Here is an 18028-nt window from a genome sequence, read left to right as displayed (position 1 = left end):
CATCCCTCCATCCGTGCATCCATCCATCCCTCTGAGCACGGGATGCACAGCCCAGAGCTCCTGGGAGAGCCACAGAACCAGAGGGAAGGGAAAGGGGGCTCTGGGCAGCAAGCACAGCTGGATGTGCTGCTGAGCTGGCACTGCCCACCCCACGCTGCTCCTCACCCTGGGATTTGCTGACTTGGTCCCCTAGCCCTTCATGGAATCACGGAATGGTTTGGGCAGGGACCTTAAGGACCCCTTGGTAGAACCCAGCAGGTGCTCTAAGGCCCAGCCTAAGTCTGGCTCTGAGCGAGGCACGAATCACCGGGGTCTGCAGGGCAGGAGGGGACCCTGAGGGCGAGGCCAAGTGCTTGTTATCACCTCGGATGAAGTGCTCCCCACTCTTTTAAGACAACATTATCCCGAGATGTTATCGCTGGGATGAGGGGAAGTGGAATGATGCTCCTCTGAATGGCCTCTTTTGTCACGCATTTTGCAAGGCGTTGAGGCATGAAAGCTCGCCGAGAAACCTGGGTGAAGCGAGCTAGGTGGTTATAAGGCTGCTCACAGAGCTGACATGACGGATCATCTTCATTTCCCCACTGCTGTCCTGCTCACAGCAAATCCATTTGCTGGGCAATTAGACTCCAGTCATTCCATTATGCTAAGAGGACGCTCCTTTGGCAGCGGCAGGGACCCCGGAGTGCTGCCTGCCCGTTCCCACCTGCATTCCCACTCTCCTGGCATCCACAAGGCCTGGGATTAAGCAGAATGGCCCTTGGAATGATTGTGCTTAGGGCAAACAGCAGCAGGATGGAGATGGACACTCCCCCTCCTGCACGCTCTTCTCCCTTTTACCCAGCCAGAACTCCCATTTTCCAAGTGAAACACAGGGTGATACAGCTGCTGGCAGCTGGCCCTGTCTTGCTGTGCCACCACAGCACCACCATCCCTCCCTCCTCATCCTCCTCTCCAGGCATCTCCCTCCTGCTCCTCCAATTCCTGGAGCTCCCATCTCCCACTCCCTCTGCACGTGTGTGTGTGTGTTCCCATTACTTCTGGGTGAAATAACTGACTACAGGGTCAGTCCACCTGAAAATTGCTCTCCCCAGCCCTAAATGAAACAGATGGGCATTGATGATGTTTTGGGAGAAATTAATCAGCCTGGACCGGCGGCAGCGCCAGCAGCTCCCTCGGCCCAATCTCGCCTAATGAATTCAGAGCTCTCTGTCTTAATAGCTCCTGACAAGACTAATTTACTCTTGTAAGTGATTAGAGGGGGAATGATCTCTTAATTGTTGCTTAAGATCCCTTTTGGCATGGCAGGCAGCAGGCAGGGAGCTGCTGGGTTTGGAGGGAGGCATGTCACGGGGATGGGTGCTCAAACAGACCTCAAAAAAGACACTTTTTTCTTTTTTCCCCCCAGATAACAGGCACCACACACTGTTCAGGATCTCAGAAAGGTGTTTCCAGATGCTACCTTTTTTTTTTAAGTTAATAAAGCTTAACTCAGGAAGCACCTACCAACAGCAGGAAACAGAAACAATCATGTGTGTCAACACTTCCCAGGCTGACATTTCCCTCCCAGTGCATCTGGAAACAAAATCTCAAGGTGCCAATATTCTTAAGAGTCAATTACGTCTATACACATGGTGTAATACAAAGTTTAAAAAATAAAATGAAATTCAACTGCCAAAGTAATTCCATGAACAACGTGACTCGTATAATGGCTCGCTGGAAAGCAGGCTGTAGGAAATCTCCCTATTTTCTGACAAAATAGAAGTTCAGTCCAATTCCCATAAGGTATTTCAGGCTCAAGTACTGGGAGGGCAAGGAAGCATTCCCATTAAGCTGCTCCCAGCCAGCTCTCACTCCTGCTCCCTTCCCAGAGCTTCTCCTGGGGGTGAGCTCTGTGCATCCACCCAAAGCAAGACTCCACATCCTGCTCGCCCAGACACCACCCCAAACCCCACAGGGGCTGCAGGTGCCTGGCCAAGGGCACCCTGGAAGGGACAGAAGGCTCAGCTGGAAGCGCTGGTTGAGCTGAGCAGTCACTGGAGATCCTTCCAGACTCTTCCAACCCTCAGCAGCTCTGAGAGCCATGTGGGTGCAGCAAGAGCCCTTCCCTGAGGTGGGAGAAGGGACCTCCACAGGCTCCATCCCAGCCTCCCAATCGATTCCTCCCACATTAAGAGCCAGTCACGAGCCCTGATTGAAGACCACAAGTTTAATGGACTGAGAGCCTGGCAAGGCGCCGACAACGACCGGGTCGATTTCTGCATTTACTAAAAAAACCCATTCCCAGCTAAAAAAACAGAAAGAAAAGCTCCACCTGCCAATCAAAAGAAAAGCATTCCTTTTCCATACTTTTCCAGGGGCCCATCCCACTTACCCACAGGTGTGTCCTCGTTGATCAGCAGGTAGGTGTCAAAGAAGTAGTTGATGAAGTACGGCAGGCGATTGCCCTGACCTGGGAAGAGGACAAAAAACAAGGAGTTATTTCCCTGGCATGGGCCAGCAAGGCTGGGAAAAGCTTGGGAATGCTCACAGGGCTAGCAGGACAGAAAGTCCCTCGAGGTCCTCCATAAATGCTGCCACTTCACCAGCCTTTCTGGATTTGGTATTTTCCAAAAGGCAAGAGGGAGGGAGAAATCTGACAGCACAAGGATGGGGAGCATCAATTATTGGTTTAGGCCAGGATTAATACCTTGCTTTGTTCCCAGGGCTGAGAGCCTTTTGCCTTGTCAGCCAGCCCAGCAAACCCCCGTGCTCCTTGCCTCTGCCATCACCCGGCTGCCTCTCCCTCTAATTGCCTCCTTTCACCTCTAATAACCGGGCTCGCTCCTTTCCACTCGCTCCCGAGCCTGCCCCTGGCCTCATTAGGGGACAGAGCCAAGTGCAGAGCACGTAGGAGAGTAACAAAGGCAGCCTGAGCCAGGGAAAGAGCCAGGCAGGGGAGATCTGCTGTTCCAGAGGTGGCAGGAGATGATGATTTCCCAGGAACGTTTGGCAGAGCGTGTTCAGCATCCCACCTCGGGAAACGGGAGCAGACCGAGCTCCAGCACCCTCCCTGCTTGGCAAGCTGTCAGAGATGCTCCTGAGACCTCTCAAACACAGGTCCCAGGTGTGCATCCCGACAAAGCTGCTCCTGGGAACGCGGGCACAGGGTGGGGGAGCAGCTCCAGCTCCCCCGGGGCTCCCTCCAAAACAAGAGAGGGATTTTTCAACACTGCCCTCTTTCCTGAGGCACCAGGTTTGTTAAACACCCTGAGAAACGGGGAAGCACTGGAGGCAGCAGTGTTGCAAAGGCACATTTTAAATCCCAGCCTCTGGGGTTAAGTACCTGGAAAGAAAATAAAAAGGAACCTGACAAAATGGGTTATTGAGAGCCAAGAGCATCTCCAGAGGCTCGGCAGCTCACTCGTCACTGGATGCCACGCTGGGGCCAGCAGGCTCCAGGAGGGGCAAATGAGGCTAAAACACCTCCAAGCAGCCCTTGGCACACAGGACACGCTTCTGCAAAACCTTTCTGTTTCAAAACACATTTCTTAGTATCACCAGCGCGCTAAAAATAAGCTACACTTCCCAAATCCAGCTGCGGCAGGTGCTGGGAGGCTTCCAAACCACCTGGCACACGGGATCTGTGCGCTCAGGGAGGAGGCAGAGCAGCACCTGAGAGCTGGGGAAGGCTGGGGAGGAGGGGCTGGAGGCAAGGCTGCAAATCCCAGGGTAAAGGCTGGAGCTTCCTTGTGGGAAATTGTGACAACCAGCTGGTTACACCCTGGGATGGGGCACTCTGTAACCCTCAGCACAAAACGGGGTCCTCCCAGCATGGGAAGGACCTGGACCTGCTGGAGAGGCTCCAGGGGAGGCCGTGAAGATGCTGGGAGAGGCTGGGGAATCTGAGGGCACTCAGCCTGGAGAAGAGAAGTGGCTGATGGAGGTCTGAGCTCGTCTCCTGCAGCAGGAAGGAGGAGGGAGACTCCACTGAGCTGAACCATCCTCTCTTCCAAACGCTCCAAACCCACGATACCCCAGCTCATGGCTTCACCAGGAGCTCTGCAAACCTCCTGGGAAGAGCTACTCCAGCACCTGCAGCGCCCAGGGTTGTGGAAGGACATCCCTGTGCTTATCCATCCCTGCTATCCCAGGCGCAGCAGCTGTGCCAGCCCTTGCTTATCACAGAGATGGCAACCCAGGCCCTGGGCAGGGCTTAGGAGAGGAGAGCTGGAATGCTGCAAAGCCTCCAAATCCCTGTCTCCATGTGCTGCCTGCCCAGGGCTTTGCAGTTTGTCACTGCAAGCAAGGAGCAAGTCTCCAGCTGGGCAGGCAGACCCCCATCCCACTTCCAGAACTGGCAAGGTACTCCTCTCAGGGAGGGAAAGGACTTGCTGGATTGTCCTTTTTTTCCCCCCTTCTTTGTCCCCTTTGCAGTTACCCAGTGAGGCTCTCCTTGATCCAACATGACACCAGGGGGAGATTGACTGCGCCTGTCACTCACAGCTAATGTCATCCACTGACTGCTTAATCAGCCTGCCAATCTGGGCAAGCCATCTCCAGGCTCCAGGAGGGGGAAAAGCCTTTATTCCAAAGGGCACAGTGCTATCACATGGACACACACGGACTATTGTTTATCAGCAAGAGCCACACAGGCACCCTGTCCCCACACCAGCACCCAGGGGGGTTAGGTCAGCCATGTAACAATCCCAATTTTCACGGGGCTTTGCTGTGCTTTTACAGCTCCTGTGCACCTCGTGGTGTGCCAAAACTGTCCCAAAATGCACATTTCTGCACCAAAAGGCAGAAATGCCCCACCAGCTCCCTGCCAGAAAGTACCCAGAGCATCAGTGGAAAGAGCTTACTGAGGAGGCTCTTCTGGCCCACAGCCCTGCCTTTCCCCCATCTGGAATTAGAAAAGAGGTTTTGCAGCTTGGACAGGAGTTATTTTATACTAAAGCACAGTTCAGGTCACCATTTTCTGCTGGAAGCAGAGGGGGAGCCTTGCCAGCAATATTCTGCTGCTGCACTGCTAACAAGCTTCTGGTTTACATCCCTCCCTCCAGTTTTCTTTAGGTTTTATTTACATAAATTGACCTCATGCCAGGTCCAGCACCAGCTCTGCCTTGGTAAATCCACATCTGGAAGTTTTCTTTCATTGAGATACACCAGGAGCATCCACCCCTGCCGGGTTCACTCCAAGGCTTTTCCTGTCCCACCCACTCTCCCCCAAAAAGGGCCATGTGTGCAGTCAGTGAGGGCTGCAGGAAAAGTGGGAGCACCGTGTGCAGGTCTCCACGATTTCATGAGATGGAGACAGGAGATTCAGCACTCATTCACCAGGAGAGCACAAACACAGCAACTGCACCTCTGTGCCTGGCAAACACGAGAAGCAGAGCCAGACTTACCTGGGGAGACCAGCTCCAGCAGCAAGAGGAGAGGCAGGAGCTTGCTGGCAGCACCCACGTGAGGCTTCATGGCTCCTGTCAAAGAAGAGAGGCACTGTAAATCCAGCCAGCACCTGACAGACGTGACCTTGTCTGCCTAAATCAGGCTCAGGGTGCAGCCCTGCCCCAGGGCAACACTCAGGACATCAGTGCTCTGTTCCAAACATCCTCATGGTGATGGAAACCAGCATTCACCTGGTGGAGGAGCTCCATTTTTGCCTTTCTGCTTCCCACATCTCCTCTCCTGTGAGGGGATGAGCCACTGTGACCTCAGTGCTCAGAGGAGCAGCCCCAGCTGGGATGAACATCCCAGCACTGGAGCAAAGGCAGAGATGCTGTGACAGCACCCAGGTTTGGGATGATTTGGCAGAGCTTTGTGCAAGAAGCTCGACCCAGAATCACTGGAGAGGCATCAAGACTTGGGAGCAGAGCCCCCAGAACCTCCCACACCACCTGGGTGGCTGCAGGAGCATGGGAAGCAGGGAGGCTGCCAAGCATGCCCTCACCCCTCTCTGCCTCCCAAATTTTCAGCATAGCACGTGGCTCCTCAAGCTAAGGAAACAGGATAAAACAGCACCAGGGAGCTGCCAGCACAGCCAGACCATCAAACCCAAAGCTATTCCCAAACCAACCCCACAAAACCTCAGCCAAGGGCGCCTTCGCAAGGAAATTCCACACCTGGATTTTAAAACATTCCACAAAAGCAAATATAAACCAGAGCATGCAGGCACAAGGAGACCCCCAGGGGACACCTAGTGACCTGTCCCTGAAGTTCCCCACGTTTTCATGGGGGCTGTGGGGCAGTGGAATGTTTCCCCAGCAGCTGAGGTGGGACAGCAGCAGTCCCAGGGACAGGAGGTGACAGCAGTGGGCAGAGTTATCCCAACCCTCTGCCCCCTTTAGAGATCCATGGAAATCTTCATGGATGCTCCCAAAGGAGCTCCAGCTACACCTATTTTGTTTTTCCTGATGGATGTGTCAGAGAAGACAGCTCGTAACAACTCTGTCACCACGGCAGAAAGGGCCTGAAATTCTAATTTCTCCTGCTATTTTGCTACGGGGAGGCTCTGGCATGAAGAGACCTGCGCCTAGACAAGAAAAACGGTGCTGTGGTGCATTTTGTGCATCTTCAGGTATTTCAGTGCAAGCCTGAGAAGACATTCAGATGTAATCATGCCCATCACCCCAGAAAACACAGGGCAGGGGAGTTTAAAACCTCCACCCCACAACAGGCTTTTGATTTCTGCTCAGTGTCAGCAGAGAATACAAAAAAAGCTAAGTTTCTACACAAAAATGGCCACTTTCCCCAGAGCCAGCCATGCTGACAAGCCCCGGCCAAAAAAAAACCCACAAAACAAAAAAACCCACCAGAATAAGTTCTTGTGGTTAAAAAAACCTACCAATTATCTCAATTTCCCCCCTGCTTTTATAGGTTTTGGGGAAGAAGAAATCTCAGCATCATTGTTCCAGCACAGAATGCAGAGCCCAAGCTCTTGTTGAGGATGAGATGGAAATGTGCCTCTCTGTCTTCTGCAGTGCCAAAATGCCACAGAGGAAAACACTAACTTCCTTCTCAAACAGCACCACTCTCAGCCCAAGTGAGCATGAACATTATTTTCCAGCTCCACAGCCCGTGCTTAAAAAGCAACAGGGCAGCGGAGAAATAATTTAGAAATTGTAGAAATAAAGGCAGCTGACAGCATCCTCTTTGGAGTGCCATGATAAATCTAAATATTGGGTATTCCAAGTCAGTCACTTCATTATGTAAGTAATTGCCTGAAATGTCATTTTGATTTTCTCTGTCTTCATTAATATTGCAGCTCTTCGCTGCTTCTTCGAGATGGTTCACTCGAACACTGCAAATTTAAGGAACGGCATCGAGGAGCTCTGGGGACAACTTAAAACAGCGGTGACTAAGAGCAGATTAAATTGCACCTTGTGCCTGGGAGAGGCCCTTTGGAGGAAGCAGTTTCCAGCATGGTAACGTCCCTGGGAGCTCAGGTGTTGTCTCCTCCTGGCTGCCAAAGCTCTGATGTTAAACCAGAGGTTTCCCCATCCGCTGCTCCCCAGGCACAAGGAGCTGCAGAAACACCACAGTGCAAACAAATCCGGGCCTTGCAAGTTCAGGAATCAGCTGGGGTCAAGCAGAGGCTTTTCAGGCTGATTTCTCCAAAGCCTCCTCCTTCCCAAGCCCAGGAAGCTGCTTTTTCACAGCACTTCTGCATCCCTAAACGTGGCAAATCCCACCTGCTCCAGGAGCCTCCTGCTTCCTCAACCCCATGGAACACCACTGCTGCATTCCTAAACGTGGCAAATCCCACTCCAGTCATGCTCCAGGAGTCTCCTGACATCTCCCCTCCAAGGAACCCCAGTTCTGCATTCCTAAATGTGGCTAATCCTGCTCCAGGAGTCTCCTGGTTCCTCAAACCCATAGAACTCCAGTGCTGAATGCCTAAACACAACAAATCCCGCCTGCTCCAGGAGCCTGCTGGTACCTCAACCCCGTGGAACATCACTGTTGCATCCCTAAATGTGGCAATTCCCACCTGCTCCAGAAGTATCCTGGCACCTTTCCTCCATGGCACCCCAGTGCTGCATCCCTAAACCTGGCAAATCTCACCTCCTCCATTCCAGCCATGCTCCAGAAGTCTCCTGGCACCTCCCCTCCATGGAACTCTACTGCTGCATCCTTAAAAGTGGCAATCCCACCTGTTCCAGGAACCTGCTGGCACCTCAACCCCATGGAACCCCAGTGCTTCATCCCTAAACACAACAAATCCCACCTGCTCCAGGAGCCTCCTGGCACCTGCCCCTCCATGGAACCCCACTGTTGCATCCCTAAAGGTGGCAGATCCCACCTGCTGCACCCCAGCCATGCTCCAGGAGCCTTCCCAAAAAAGCCCCTTTTCCTGCAGGGACACCAGAAGTGTCCCCCACAGAGGGACAGCACTGTCCCCACCCCTTTACAGGATTTGATGTGGGAGGTATCACCAGGATGCTCCCACATCTCCACCCCTCTCTCTCTCAGACTTCCTCCATCACTGTGGCCACCTTGGAAGAGCAGCCAGGAGATTGCTCAAACACACATCCAAAAAAACCATCCCTGGGATCCACTTTGGCCAAGCACATTGCTCAACACCACCCCTCACACCAAAAAATCTGCTTTCCTAGCTTCCCCATCCCTCTGCCCCTTAGAAAAACACTGCTAGAAATGCACCTTTCCTCCTCATTACTGCCTCTTGGCCAGAGCTTTACAATAAGTAGGATTCAAAAGGAAAACATTACAAGTTAATTCCGATTTTTTTTTTTTTCATTCCCACCCCCGTATTGGCGTGAGCCATACCCAAATCATAATTCCCAAAAATAACAAATTGCAGAACAGGGTAATCAGGAGTAAATTGATATTGATAAATAAGCTTTTCTCCCGTGCAGTAGGTGGTTTATTTTAATCTAATGAGTTTTATATTTTCTGAGCTTTCACATTCCATGATGAAGAGCCGTCCGCGCCAGAATTACAAAGCACTTTGAAATATTGTAATTTTATGGCTCATTTTGTCAGGACTCTTGAAAATGAGATTTGTTCCCAGTGAAAAAATTTGCCCCCTTCTTTTTTTCCCCTTCTTTCTATTCCCTGCAGTGAAAGGCAATAAAATTTCCCTGTTAAATAAATACAGGATATATGGATCCCCACAGGGAATAAGGGGCACAGCTGGTGGCACCTGTCACGACCCACCTGAGACAGCATTTGCAGGAGAAAAGAGCATGGAAAATCCTCTTTCTTCTTCCTTTACCCCAAAAATCAAAGCTGAGGTTGAGACAGAGATGTTTTCTCCACCCAAAACCCTGCACATCCCAGCTGGGGTACTCAAACCTTTTTTCTTCCAAGGAAAAAGCTGGAGCTGCTCCTTACTGACAACTCCTAACACCCAAAAGTTTTCCCTCACTGCCAGCAGTTTATTTCCGTTTTTAAAATTGTTTTAGCAAGGACAGGAGTGGAAGTACTTTGGTTGGCACAAACATTAGCTGCCAAGTGACACCAAGACATCATTTAACCAAAAACCCAGGCCCAGAAGGAAATGTCATCTTCAAACCTCTCAGTGCTAACAGGAAGGCTGTGCCTGGCTTGGAAACCACATTTCCCAAGCCCCTGACACAAGATAATCCCAATAAATCCCAAAATCTGATCCCAATAACCCAGTTCTGCACGAGCAACACCCAAACCTTTCACCACAACTGTGGCACCTCCAAGGGAAAGCCAAATGGTGCATCCAACTCAACTTCTGCATCCATGGGACACTAAAATAACACCCTGAGAGCTTTGGGAACAGAGTCCTCCCCATTCCCTGCTGCATCAGTCACTGCCACCCACCCCTCCATGGCGAGGGCACCTTCATTTTTGGGGAGAGAGAAGAAAGAATTCCCAATTTCTTTCTTTTTAAGCAGGGCAGCACCGGCTCTGTGGAGCCTCCAGCACTGGTTGCTAGTCACCATAGGCATCATAGCAACCATTTTCCATCACAAAGCCTTTCTCCAGCTGGAGCAGCAGCTCCTGAGCTGGGAGGAAGGCTGGGATGGGGCAGGGAGACCAAGCCAAGAGGCTCCTGGGCTGCACCAACACATGGGAGCAGCACAGCAGGGCTGATGCTAATATGGGATGAAAAGGTGGAGAAGCACCAACAGCAACAGAGCTTTGCTGAAAGGAGGAAAAGGGAAAAAAGGAGGAGGGGGGAGAAGGGTGGGAATTCTTGCTTCAGGAGGAAGTGGCAAGCTGCATGCAGTGAAGTGACACTCACAGTCTGGTCTCACAAGACAGGAGCCTCTCTCCAGGCTCTCAGACAGCATACAGGAATGGACAGAGTGGCAGGTGCGAGGATGCTGAGGGGCTGACTCCAAGCCTGCTCAGGAATGGGGGGCCAGGCACCTTCTTGTGCCCTGCCTGGAAGGAGATGACCTCCCTCCGACCCAGGGCAGGGAACAGCCTGGCTGGACTTCCAAGCACTGCCATAAAATGGTGCAGGAGCAGTGTCCAACATCCCCAGGCTCCCACACACCATCCCTGAGCCTGTCTGTACTGCTGCCTTGGGTTTCAGCTTTTATGTTTTTCAGAATCTCTGCTGCTTAGTGTGTAACTCCAAAATGTCATATTAGGTGTTAGTAAGGGCTCTTCATGGGGTAGTGACAAAACAATTCCTTTCTAGCTAGAGAATCAAGGACAGCTGGTACCCAAAAAGGAGAAAAGGGGCAAGCCAGGGGCTGGCACTTCATAGCCTGGGGCTGTGGGTGGATAATTGACCCCAATGTGGAGATGAACCAAAACTTATCAAAGTGCAAACAGTCATGACCAGGATCCAGCTTGGATTTGGGTGTAGCCCCGGCCAAGCTCTTGCACTGCCCGAGGTGTATCCTTTCAATAAATACTGATTTTATTCCTTTTACTCTCTGTTCCAGCTCAGCCTTGCCAGGCAATAACCCAGTCTGTGCCTACAGATCCCAGGAGATCCCACCCATGCTGCTCTGGATCCAGGCACACCAGTCCTGTTGGTTCAGGGGGATTTTGAGGGAAAAAAGAGGACAAGATTTGTGTGAAGTGGGATTAAAGGAGAAAATAAATGTGTGCTGGATTGGCTCAGCACCTCCCTCCTTGCCACATCCAGCTGCAGTTTTCCAGGCAAGGATCCCCTTTTTGCAGAAGGGTACAGGCTTTGCCCCCCATCAGCATCAGCCTCAAGAGTGAGTCACCAGCCTCGGAGCCACCAAATTGCATTTTAAAGCCCTGCCAAAGGAGATGAGTGAGTTTTTTGACTCCATCTCTCTTGGTGAATGCTCAGCAGACATCGCTCCAAGCCCAGGACCCTGGTGTGTGTGTGCACCTGGGATTTTATCCCATCTCCCTGCCTTCTAAGCTCCAGGCTGGGAGTTTGCAACATTAAAAAGCAGCAAGGCTATTTTCTTCAGGCCTGTGGTAACTGGAATGGAAGGTCTTCAAAACAGAGGGCAAAAGGGATGCTTCAGAAGAAGGGTAAAAAAATACAACAACCGTAGGAAAACCCACAAAAAACCTGCACACTGATGAGCCAGAGCTGCAAAGGCTCTCAGGCCATTTCTTGCCTCATCCAAATCAAGAGGGAAGTCACACAAAGCTCACTTAACTTCCAGAGAGGCACTTTGCTGCTCCAGACCTCTCCAAGGCCCACTGGCTGCTTCAGCTGATAAAAGGGAAGCTCTGCAGGCACACTGGGGATAATCACTCCCTGGCTGGCATTGTAGGAGCAGGAAAAAAAATGTACAGACACAGCACAGGGAAAGGAGGGTGGGGATAACTCAGGAGCAACCCCCTGGAAGTCTTCCAGTCCCAAAGAGCAGCTCTGGAGAACAGGGATTGAAGGAAAGACAAAGGCGTGCAGCAGGGATGAAGTTATTTGGATTAATGACAGCAGTTCATCACCAGTGGCAAGCTCATTCATGCAAACCCTCCTGAGACCCCAGATGTGGCTGAGGGCCCTTGAAGCTGTCCAGTCCCTCTCCTACATGCCCTTTCCAAAGGGGCAGCATGCTCAGGCTCAGTTCCCATCAGGAATTTGCTCCCGATGACTCTCTCCTCAGCACCAAGCAGAGCCTCTCTCTTCCCTGGCAGAGCAGTTGTTTTACCAAACACACAGAGCAGGGCAAAGCAAGGCAGGCTCTGAAGGGACAGCACAGCCCTCCCACACCCACAGCAGTTTCCATCACCAGCCAGGTCCTTGGCTCCAGGACAAGGGTTCAAATGGATGCCAGGAGGGTACAAAAGGGACGTCGTGTGCCAGGATTGCTCCTCTGGTCAGAAGGGACCTGAAAGACCACAGAGCCATGGGCAGGGACACCTTCCACTACCCCAGGGTGCTCCAAGCCCATCCAGCCTGGCCTGGGACATTGCCAGGGATCCAGGGGCAATCACAGCTGCTCTGGGCACCCTGTGCCAGGACCTCCCCACCCTCAGAGGGAAGAATCCCTTCCCAATATCCCATCTAATCTTCACCTTCATGGACTGAAAGTCACCAGGAGCCCTGAACAAATATCTCCTGCCCACACTGAAACTTCATGCTGAGCACAATCCATGGATAAATGCTACTCCAACCCCTGGCTAGATCCAGGACCTCTGCAAGATTTGGGTCTCAACCATAGGAATTCCCAGTTTCTCCGCATTTTGGATTCAGAATTCACACACTGTCAGACAACAGCATCAGCACCAGGGCAGGAATTTTCACCTTTGTAGGTCCTGGGCCATAAAAGCCCTCAAATAACCCTATTTCTATTAGAAGTGTTACTGGAGGGAGCAGGATGCTCTAGTGGGAAAAAACAGAACTTTTTGGTTGCACACGGAGCTATTCATGCTCCAACTCAATTAGCCTGGCTGCAGCATCCTGCCTGAGCAGCTGGGATATTTTACACCCTAACCCTCTCATCAAGCCAATCCCATATCCTAAAGCTTCTTAAATTTAAAAAAAAATAATCTGTACTCCAGACCATCTGCACAGAACATCTCAGAAACTTGATAAAATGAATCCTTTTTAAGAGGTCCTTTCACCCCCAGCTGCTCAGGAGAGGATTCCAGGACCCTTTTTCCTTGCACCAGGCCGGCAGGGGAGCTGCCATGCCCTGGCCATCACTCCGGAGATGATTGCAGCAGGAATGGCTCTGGTGCTGCCTCCCTCCCTGCTGCATCCAGGTGATGTTCCTGAGAGAAGGGAAAGGGGCTGGGGACCCTCCGAGGCTCAGCCACAGCAGCCAGCCAAGCCCTTCCCAACATTGTTACTCCCACTTATCACCAAAATAATTTAAAAAAAATATATAAAGAAGGGACAACATCAATGTTTACAGTTTCCCACAAAGATAGTGTTGTACAACTTGGTGTTAAAACATTGTATTTCTCATGACACCACCCGACTCCTTGGGAAACAAGAAAGCTTTGTGCCGGGGGTGTAGGGAGGGAGCAGGGGAGTGAAGGAAAATGGAACAGCACGGGGATTTCTCCTCCTCCCCTCCTTCCCCAGGACAGAGGGAAAGGAGAGATAAAGATAAAACTCACTCAGCCGAAACAACCACCTGGATTTTCACAATGCGAGCATCCCGTGGGAATACTTCACCCCCGCAAAAAAAAAAAAAAATAAAATAAAACAAACCCCTAAAATATGAATGCACTGGGTCTATCCCACACGCCCGAAGCATCCCAGGCTCCCGCAGGACACACCGGGAGGATCCCGGCTTGTTGCGTGCAGCCCAGCACAGCGAGCTCTGCCAGCCCTCCTGCCCACATTCCCAGCACAGGGGGGAAAAACCCCGAACCAACAACAAAGAAAACACACATCCGAATAGGAAACGTCCCGTTCCAGCACCCTGGAAAACGCGGATGGGTAGAGAGGCGGCTTGGGAAACGATAGTGGCCGGCAAGGTGGTCAGAACATGGATTTAAGGAAAAGACGGACTGCGGGTTTTGAGGGAAGCGAAGGAAAACAGCAAGCAAAGAACCAGAGGAGAAAAAATAACCTGAAATAAAGTGTATTCTCATTCAGGGCAGAGTTCGGCGTTTTCAAACGCCGTCCCTCCCGTTGTAATCGCGTTCGGAGGGGATTTAAAAATCCCACCGCTTCCACTGCGGCTCAGCCCCCACGCGCGGCATTCCCACATCTGGGAAGAACTTAGCCCAGAAACTTTACGGCTTCTCAGCAGCCCGAACTCCGAATTCGAGCCGGGCACGGGGGAAGGAGGGGGGCACCGTGCCCGCTTCCCTCGGGGCCAGGACAGCGGGACCACCGCACATTTTTAGGGTTGTTTTGGGGAAAAGGGGAGAAGGTTGGGCTCTCCCTCTTCCTGCCGCGGAAACCACCGCGCCCAAAATAACAATAATAATAAAGGCTCGGCTCCCAGAAAAACACGCTGAAATGGGGTTTGGGAAGGGGAACCCCGCTCCAAGCCTCCCCCCGGGAAAGGGAGGGGGTGATGCGCATCCTCCCCGGCCCCACATCCCAGCCCTCCCGCGCGGATAAACCAAGGGCGAGAAGCACGGGCAGGCGGCGGGGCATTACCTGCGCTGGATGTCTCGGAGCCCAGAGTCAGCGGCGACCCCCCATGTCCCCCCCGCCGCCCTGCGAGCCGCGGGAGGAGGAGGAGGAAGGGGAGGGAAAGCGAAGGAGCGCGGGAGATGCTGAAGCGGGCGGCGCAGCGCCCCTCGCCCAGGTACCCGGGATTTCAGCGCCGCCTCCACCTCCCCTCCCCACCCCTCCCCGGGGAGCCCCAGCCACCCCAAATCCCCCAAAATCCGGGCTCCCCCCCGACAGCAACCGGCTCAAATCCAACTTCAATTGGGTGTTCAAAGTTTAACTGCACCTCGACAGGTTTAATTCTGTTTGGTTTTTTTTTTTTTTAATTGTTAATATTGTTATTTCTCTGACCTGTGCGCGGGAGCAGCTGGCAGGGCCCGGAGCACGTAAATAAATCATGGATGAGCAGGAAAGCGATCCGGGATGGATATTCCTGCCCGGCTGCTCCCCCGGGCACAGGTTGTACCTGCCGTGCTGCCGAGACACAATTCCCACCACATTCCCTCCTGAATTCCAGGCATCCCTAAGCCGGGCAGGACATTCCTGCCTCCAGTCCAAGCCCTCCATATGAGCAGCTTTTGGGAAAATGGCCAAATGCCCCTGTTTCACCCCATTTTGTGCCACCTTGGAAGTGACAAAGCCACGAAAAGCCACCAGCAGTGACACCAACCCTCACACCGAAGGGGTGGCTCCACACTCCTGCATCCCAGGAAGGGATCAGCAGGGATCCCAGCAGGCCCCCCACCCCATCATGATCAGTTTTGATTAAAACACCAAGTAAAGGCACTTCATGCTGTTAAAGCCATCAGAGAATCCCAGAATGGTTTGGGTTAGGTAGGATATTAAAAATTATGATTAAAAAACCATCTCATTCCAGCCCCCTGCCATGGCCAGGGATGCCTTCCACTGGACCAGGCTGCTCCAAGCCCCATCCAGGACTTCCAAAGATGTGAAGAGCCTTCCCCTCCACTCACCTCGTCCTAGAGCACCAGCAGGCAAATACCCCTGCAGCAGCAGGAGGGGGTAATTAAGCATTTACCCTCCTGAGCAGCTTCTTCTAATTATGCCATTAGCGCAGCTCTGGGGTTGATTGGCTGGAATTGGGCACAGGTCTGCCCCGAGGATGGGGGGATTCCCCATTCACCCACCAAACCTGCAGGCACTCACAGCCCAGAGCCAGCCCTGGCACACCTGCATCTGCTCAAACCCAGGGTCCCTGGCAAACAGGTGACTGCAATGAGCTCTCTGCAGCTAATGAAGGTGCTGGCAGATCATTTCCTCACATCACAGCATTGCTGGGCTGTGTCAGGTTCATTAAGGAATTGGTCTCGGTGCTAGCACTGAGTTTAGGGGCTCACCAGGAGTGAGCAGGGTGTAGGTGGCACCTGTTGGGGCTCTGAGCTGAGCCACCTGCTCTGGGGGTTTCTCCTTCCTCACCCTCTTCATCATCACACAGCCAGGCTCCTCACCCCATGTTCACCCCAAAAAAGCAGGGGAGGAAGGAATGACAACAAAGGGGAGGAACCAAAGCAGAGCCATAGGTGAGGACTTGTCTCGGGCCTGGGTGCCTGTAGCTGCTCTGACTTTGCCTCTCCTGATAAATTCAGCTCAGGGTTTCTGTTTAAACTCCTGTGCCAGGCCCCTGTGCCTTGGCTCCCCACTGTGGGTTTCTGGTTGGAAGGTGTGTCACCTGTTGTACATAAGTCAGGCCTAACAAGGCCGGGTTCCTCCTGGCCTGGGCCCCCATTCCCGATGGATTACAGGCTGCAGCCTTTCCCATGGAGGAGGAGAGGGAGGGCTGGGGGATGTCAGTGCCCAGGTTCACAAGGCACACAGGAATTGAGTATCTTGTGATCTGTGCCTCCCTGTCAGGGTTGGTTTCCATCAGGCAGGGACAGCAATAGCTGTGTGCAGGCTGGACCTCCAACCCTGATGTTCCCAAGCTCCTGTTTGGAGAAATCCATGGTATTCCATGATCCAGCCTGTGGGAGAGGAGCCTCTCCACAGGCTCAGAGCTGGCAAAAGAAGAGAGTGATGCTTTGCGAGCAGGGATGCTCCTGGTTGCTCCTGGCATGATAATTAACACCAACCCAAAGCAGGGAGCTGCAGGGCTGGGATATTCTTCCTTAAGCTATTCCAGCCTTTCTCCACACACTCATTACAAGCAAACCTGATTTTTTTGGAGACAGATCCCGTGACCTCCCTGCTCCATCGTGCCTGTGAGCACAGAGCAGCTTGGCAGAGCCTTTCACAGCCTCCTGGCACCACTCACTCAACCTTGAAATTGTACTGCAGGGCTTCTCCCCCTCTCATTTTCCCTCCAGCCACGGAACATTCCCACATCCAGCTCTCCCACTGCTCTGCCTGCCTTCCACCACGAGGGCTGGGATGGCTGTTTGTCTCTAAATGGATGAAATATCACATGGAAACACAGACACGTGCAAAACCCTGCCCTGCTAAGGAGCTGAATTGCCTCTGCTCGCCCTGCACCACGTTCTGCCACGGCCCCAGGCTCTGCACGGACATCTCTGCCTGACAAGCAGCCCGTGCAATATTGTGCCATCAGTCATTTCTTCACGCCTCCTTTTCCCCAGGAGTCTCCCACAAGGGTCTCTGGAAGTGCTTCCCCAAACTACCATCCTATTTTTTTTCCCCCAGCAAATAAGACCAGTGTAAAAGTGCAGGGCTGGATTTTATGCTCAGGAAAAACCAGCCCATGCCCCCTGCTTCCCATTTTTTGTGGGGGAAACATGGTGATTTTGTCCCAGGGGCATGGTGGTATCCTCCCTCTCCCACAGCTTTGCAACACCCCATTTTGCAGTGTGGGTTGGGATGGTGGCAGCTCCCCTCCTGCTGCCCTCTCATCCGAGTCACAGAATTAATTTGTAGAGCCACCTTGGAGTTCTCTCTTCGACCACCTGTGCTGTGGCTGACAGGGAGCTGACTTTTCCGGTGTGAAATTAATTTCCAGGTCCATTTCACACAGAATTTTAGGGCCAATATTAGGATCATGCTGTTTGTTTAGGAATTTATGAGTGAAGGAGGCTGATGAGAAAGCCAAGCAAAGTTAAGGGATTGCTGGAATTCTCTCTCATAAGAAGAAAGAGCAGCTGGTTTGGTTTTTTAATTTTTTTTTTCCCTTTTAGAAGTACAGACATACAGGGTTTCAAATTGCATCTTTGTAAGGTGATCTTATGGACACAGCAGGAGGGGCAGAAACTGGGCTCACCTTTGTAGCACAGACCTAATTCTGTGGGAATTCCTCAAGGATCTTCCATCTTGTGCTTACAGGTGGGTGGGTCGAGGTGAACTACCCCAGGACCAAGCATTGCTGGGGTGATAACACATGGCAGCAGGGATCAAGGTGATTTTGGTGAGCCCCAAAAAAGCCTCGCAGGACCTGGCTGCAGCCCTGAACTCTGCAGAGCCTGCTAGGGGCACCGAGAGCACCCTGCAGCCCCAGGCTGGGCTTGTTAGCTCCACAAAGGGTCAGTCAGGCTTTAAAAAACCCTTTGGAGCAACTCT

At 52.4% G+C, this 18028-nt stretch overlaps 1 protein-coding gene across 6 annotated transcripts in view; it reads right to left on the bottom strand.

The window, feature by feature from the left end:
• The window catches only part of CDH23 (cadherin related 23), a 169364-nt gene extending 154750 nt beyond the window's left edge, over positions 1–14614 (bottom strand). For 5 of the 6 annotated variants that reach the window (XM_033065501.1, XM_033065504.1, XM_033065502.1 and 2 more), the window contains exons 1-3: positions 14489–14614; positions 5388–5462; positions 2375–2452 (exon numbers count right to left, since the gene is read on the bottom strand). In XM_033065501.1, coding sequence (XP_032921392.1) covers positions 2375–2452; positions 5388–5457 — 148 coding nt within the window. In that variant the 5' untranslated portion in view covers positions 5458–5462; positions 14489–14614. The remainder of the gene's footprint in view (positions 1–2374; positions 2453–5387; positions 5463–14488) is intronic. The other variant, XM_033065503.2, reaches the window with a different exon arrangement.
• Positions 14615–18028: the final 3414 nt, after the last annotated feature.

The sequence above is a fragment of the Catharus ustulatus genome, chromosome 8, assembly GCF_009819885.2.
Source record: "Catharus ustulatus isolate bCatUst1 chromosome 8, bCatUst1.pri.v2, whole genome shotgun sequence".
Lineage (NCBI taxonomy): Eukaryota > Metazoa > Chordata > Aves > Passeriformes > Turdidae > Catharus > Catharus ustulatus.
The sequence above is the reverse complement of the archived record's forward strand: the minus strand, read 5'-3'. Positions and strand labels throughout refer to the sequence as shown.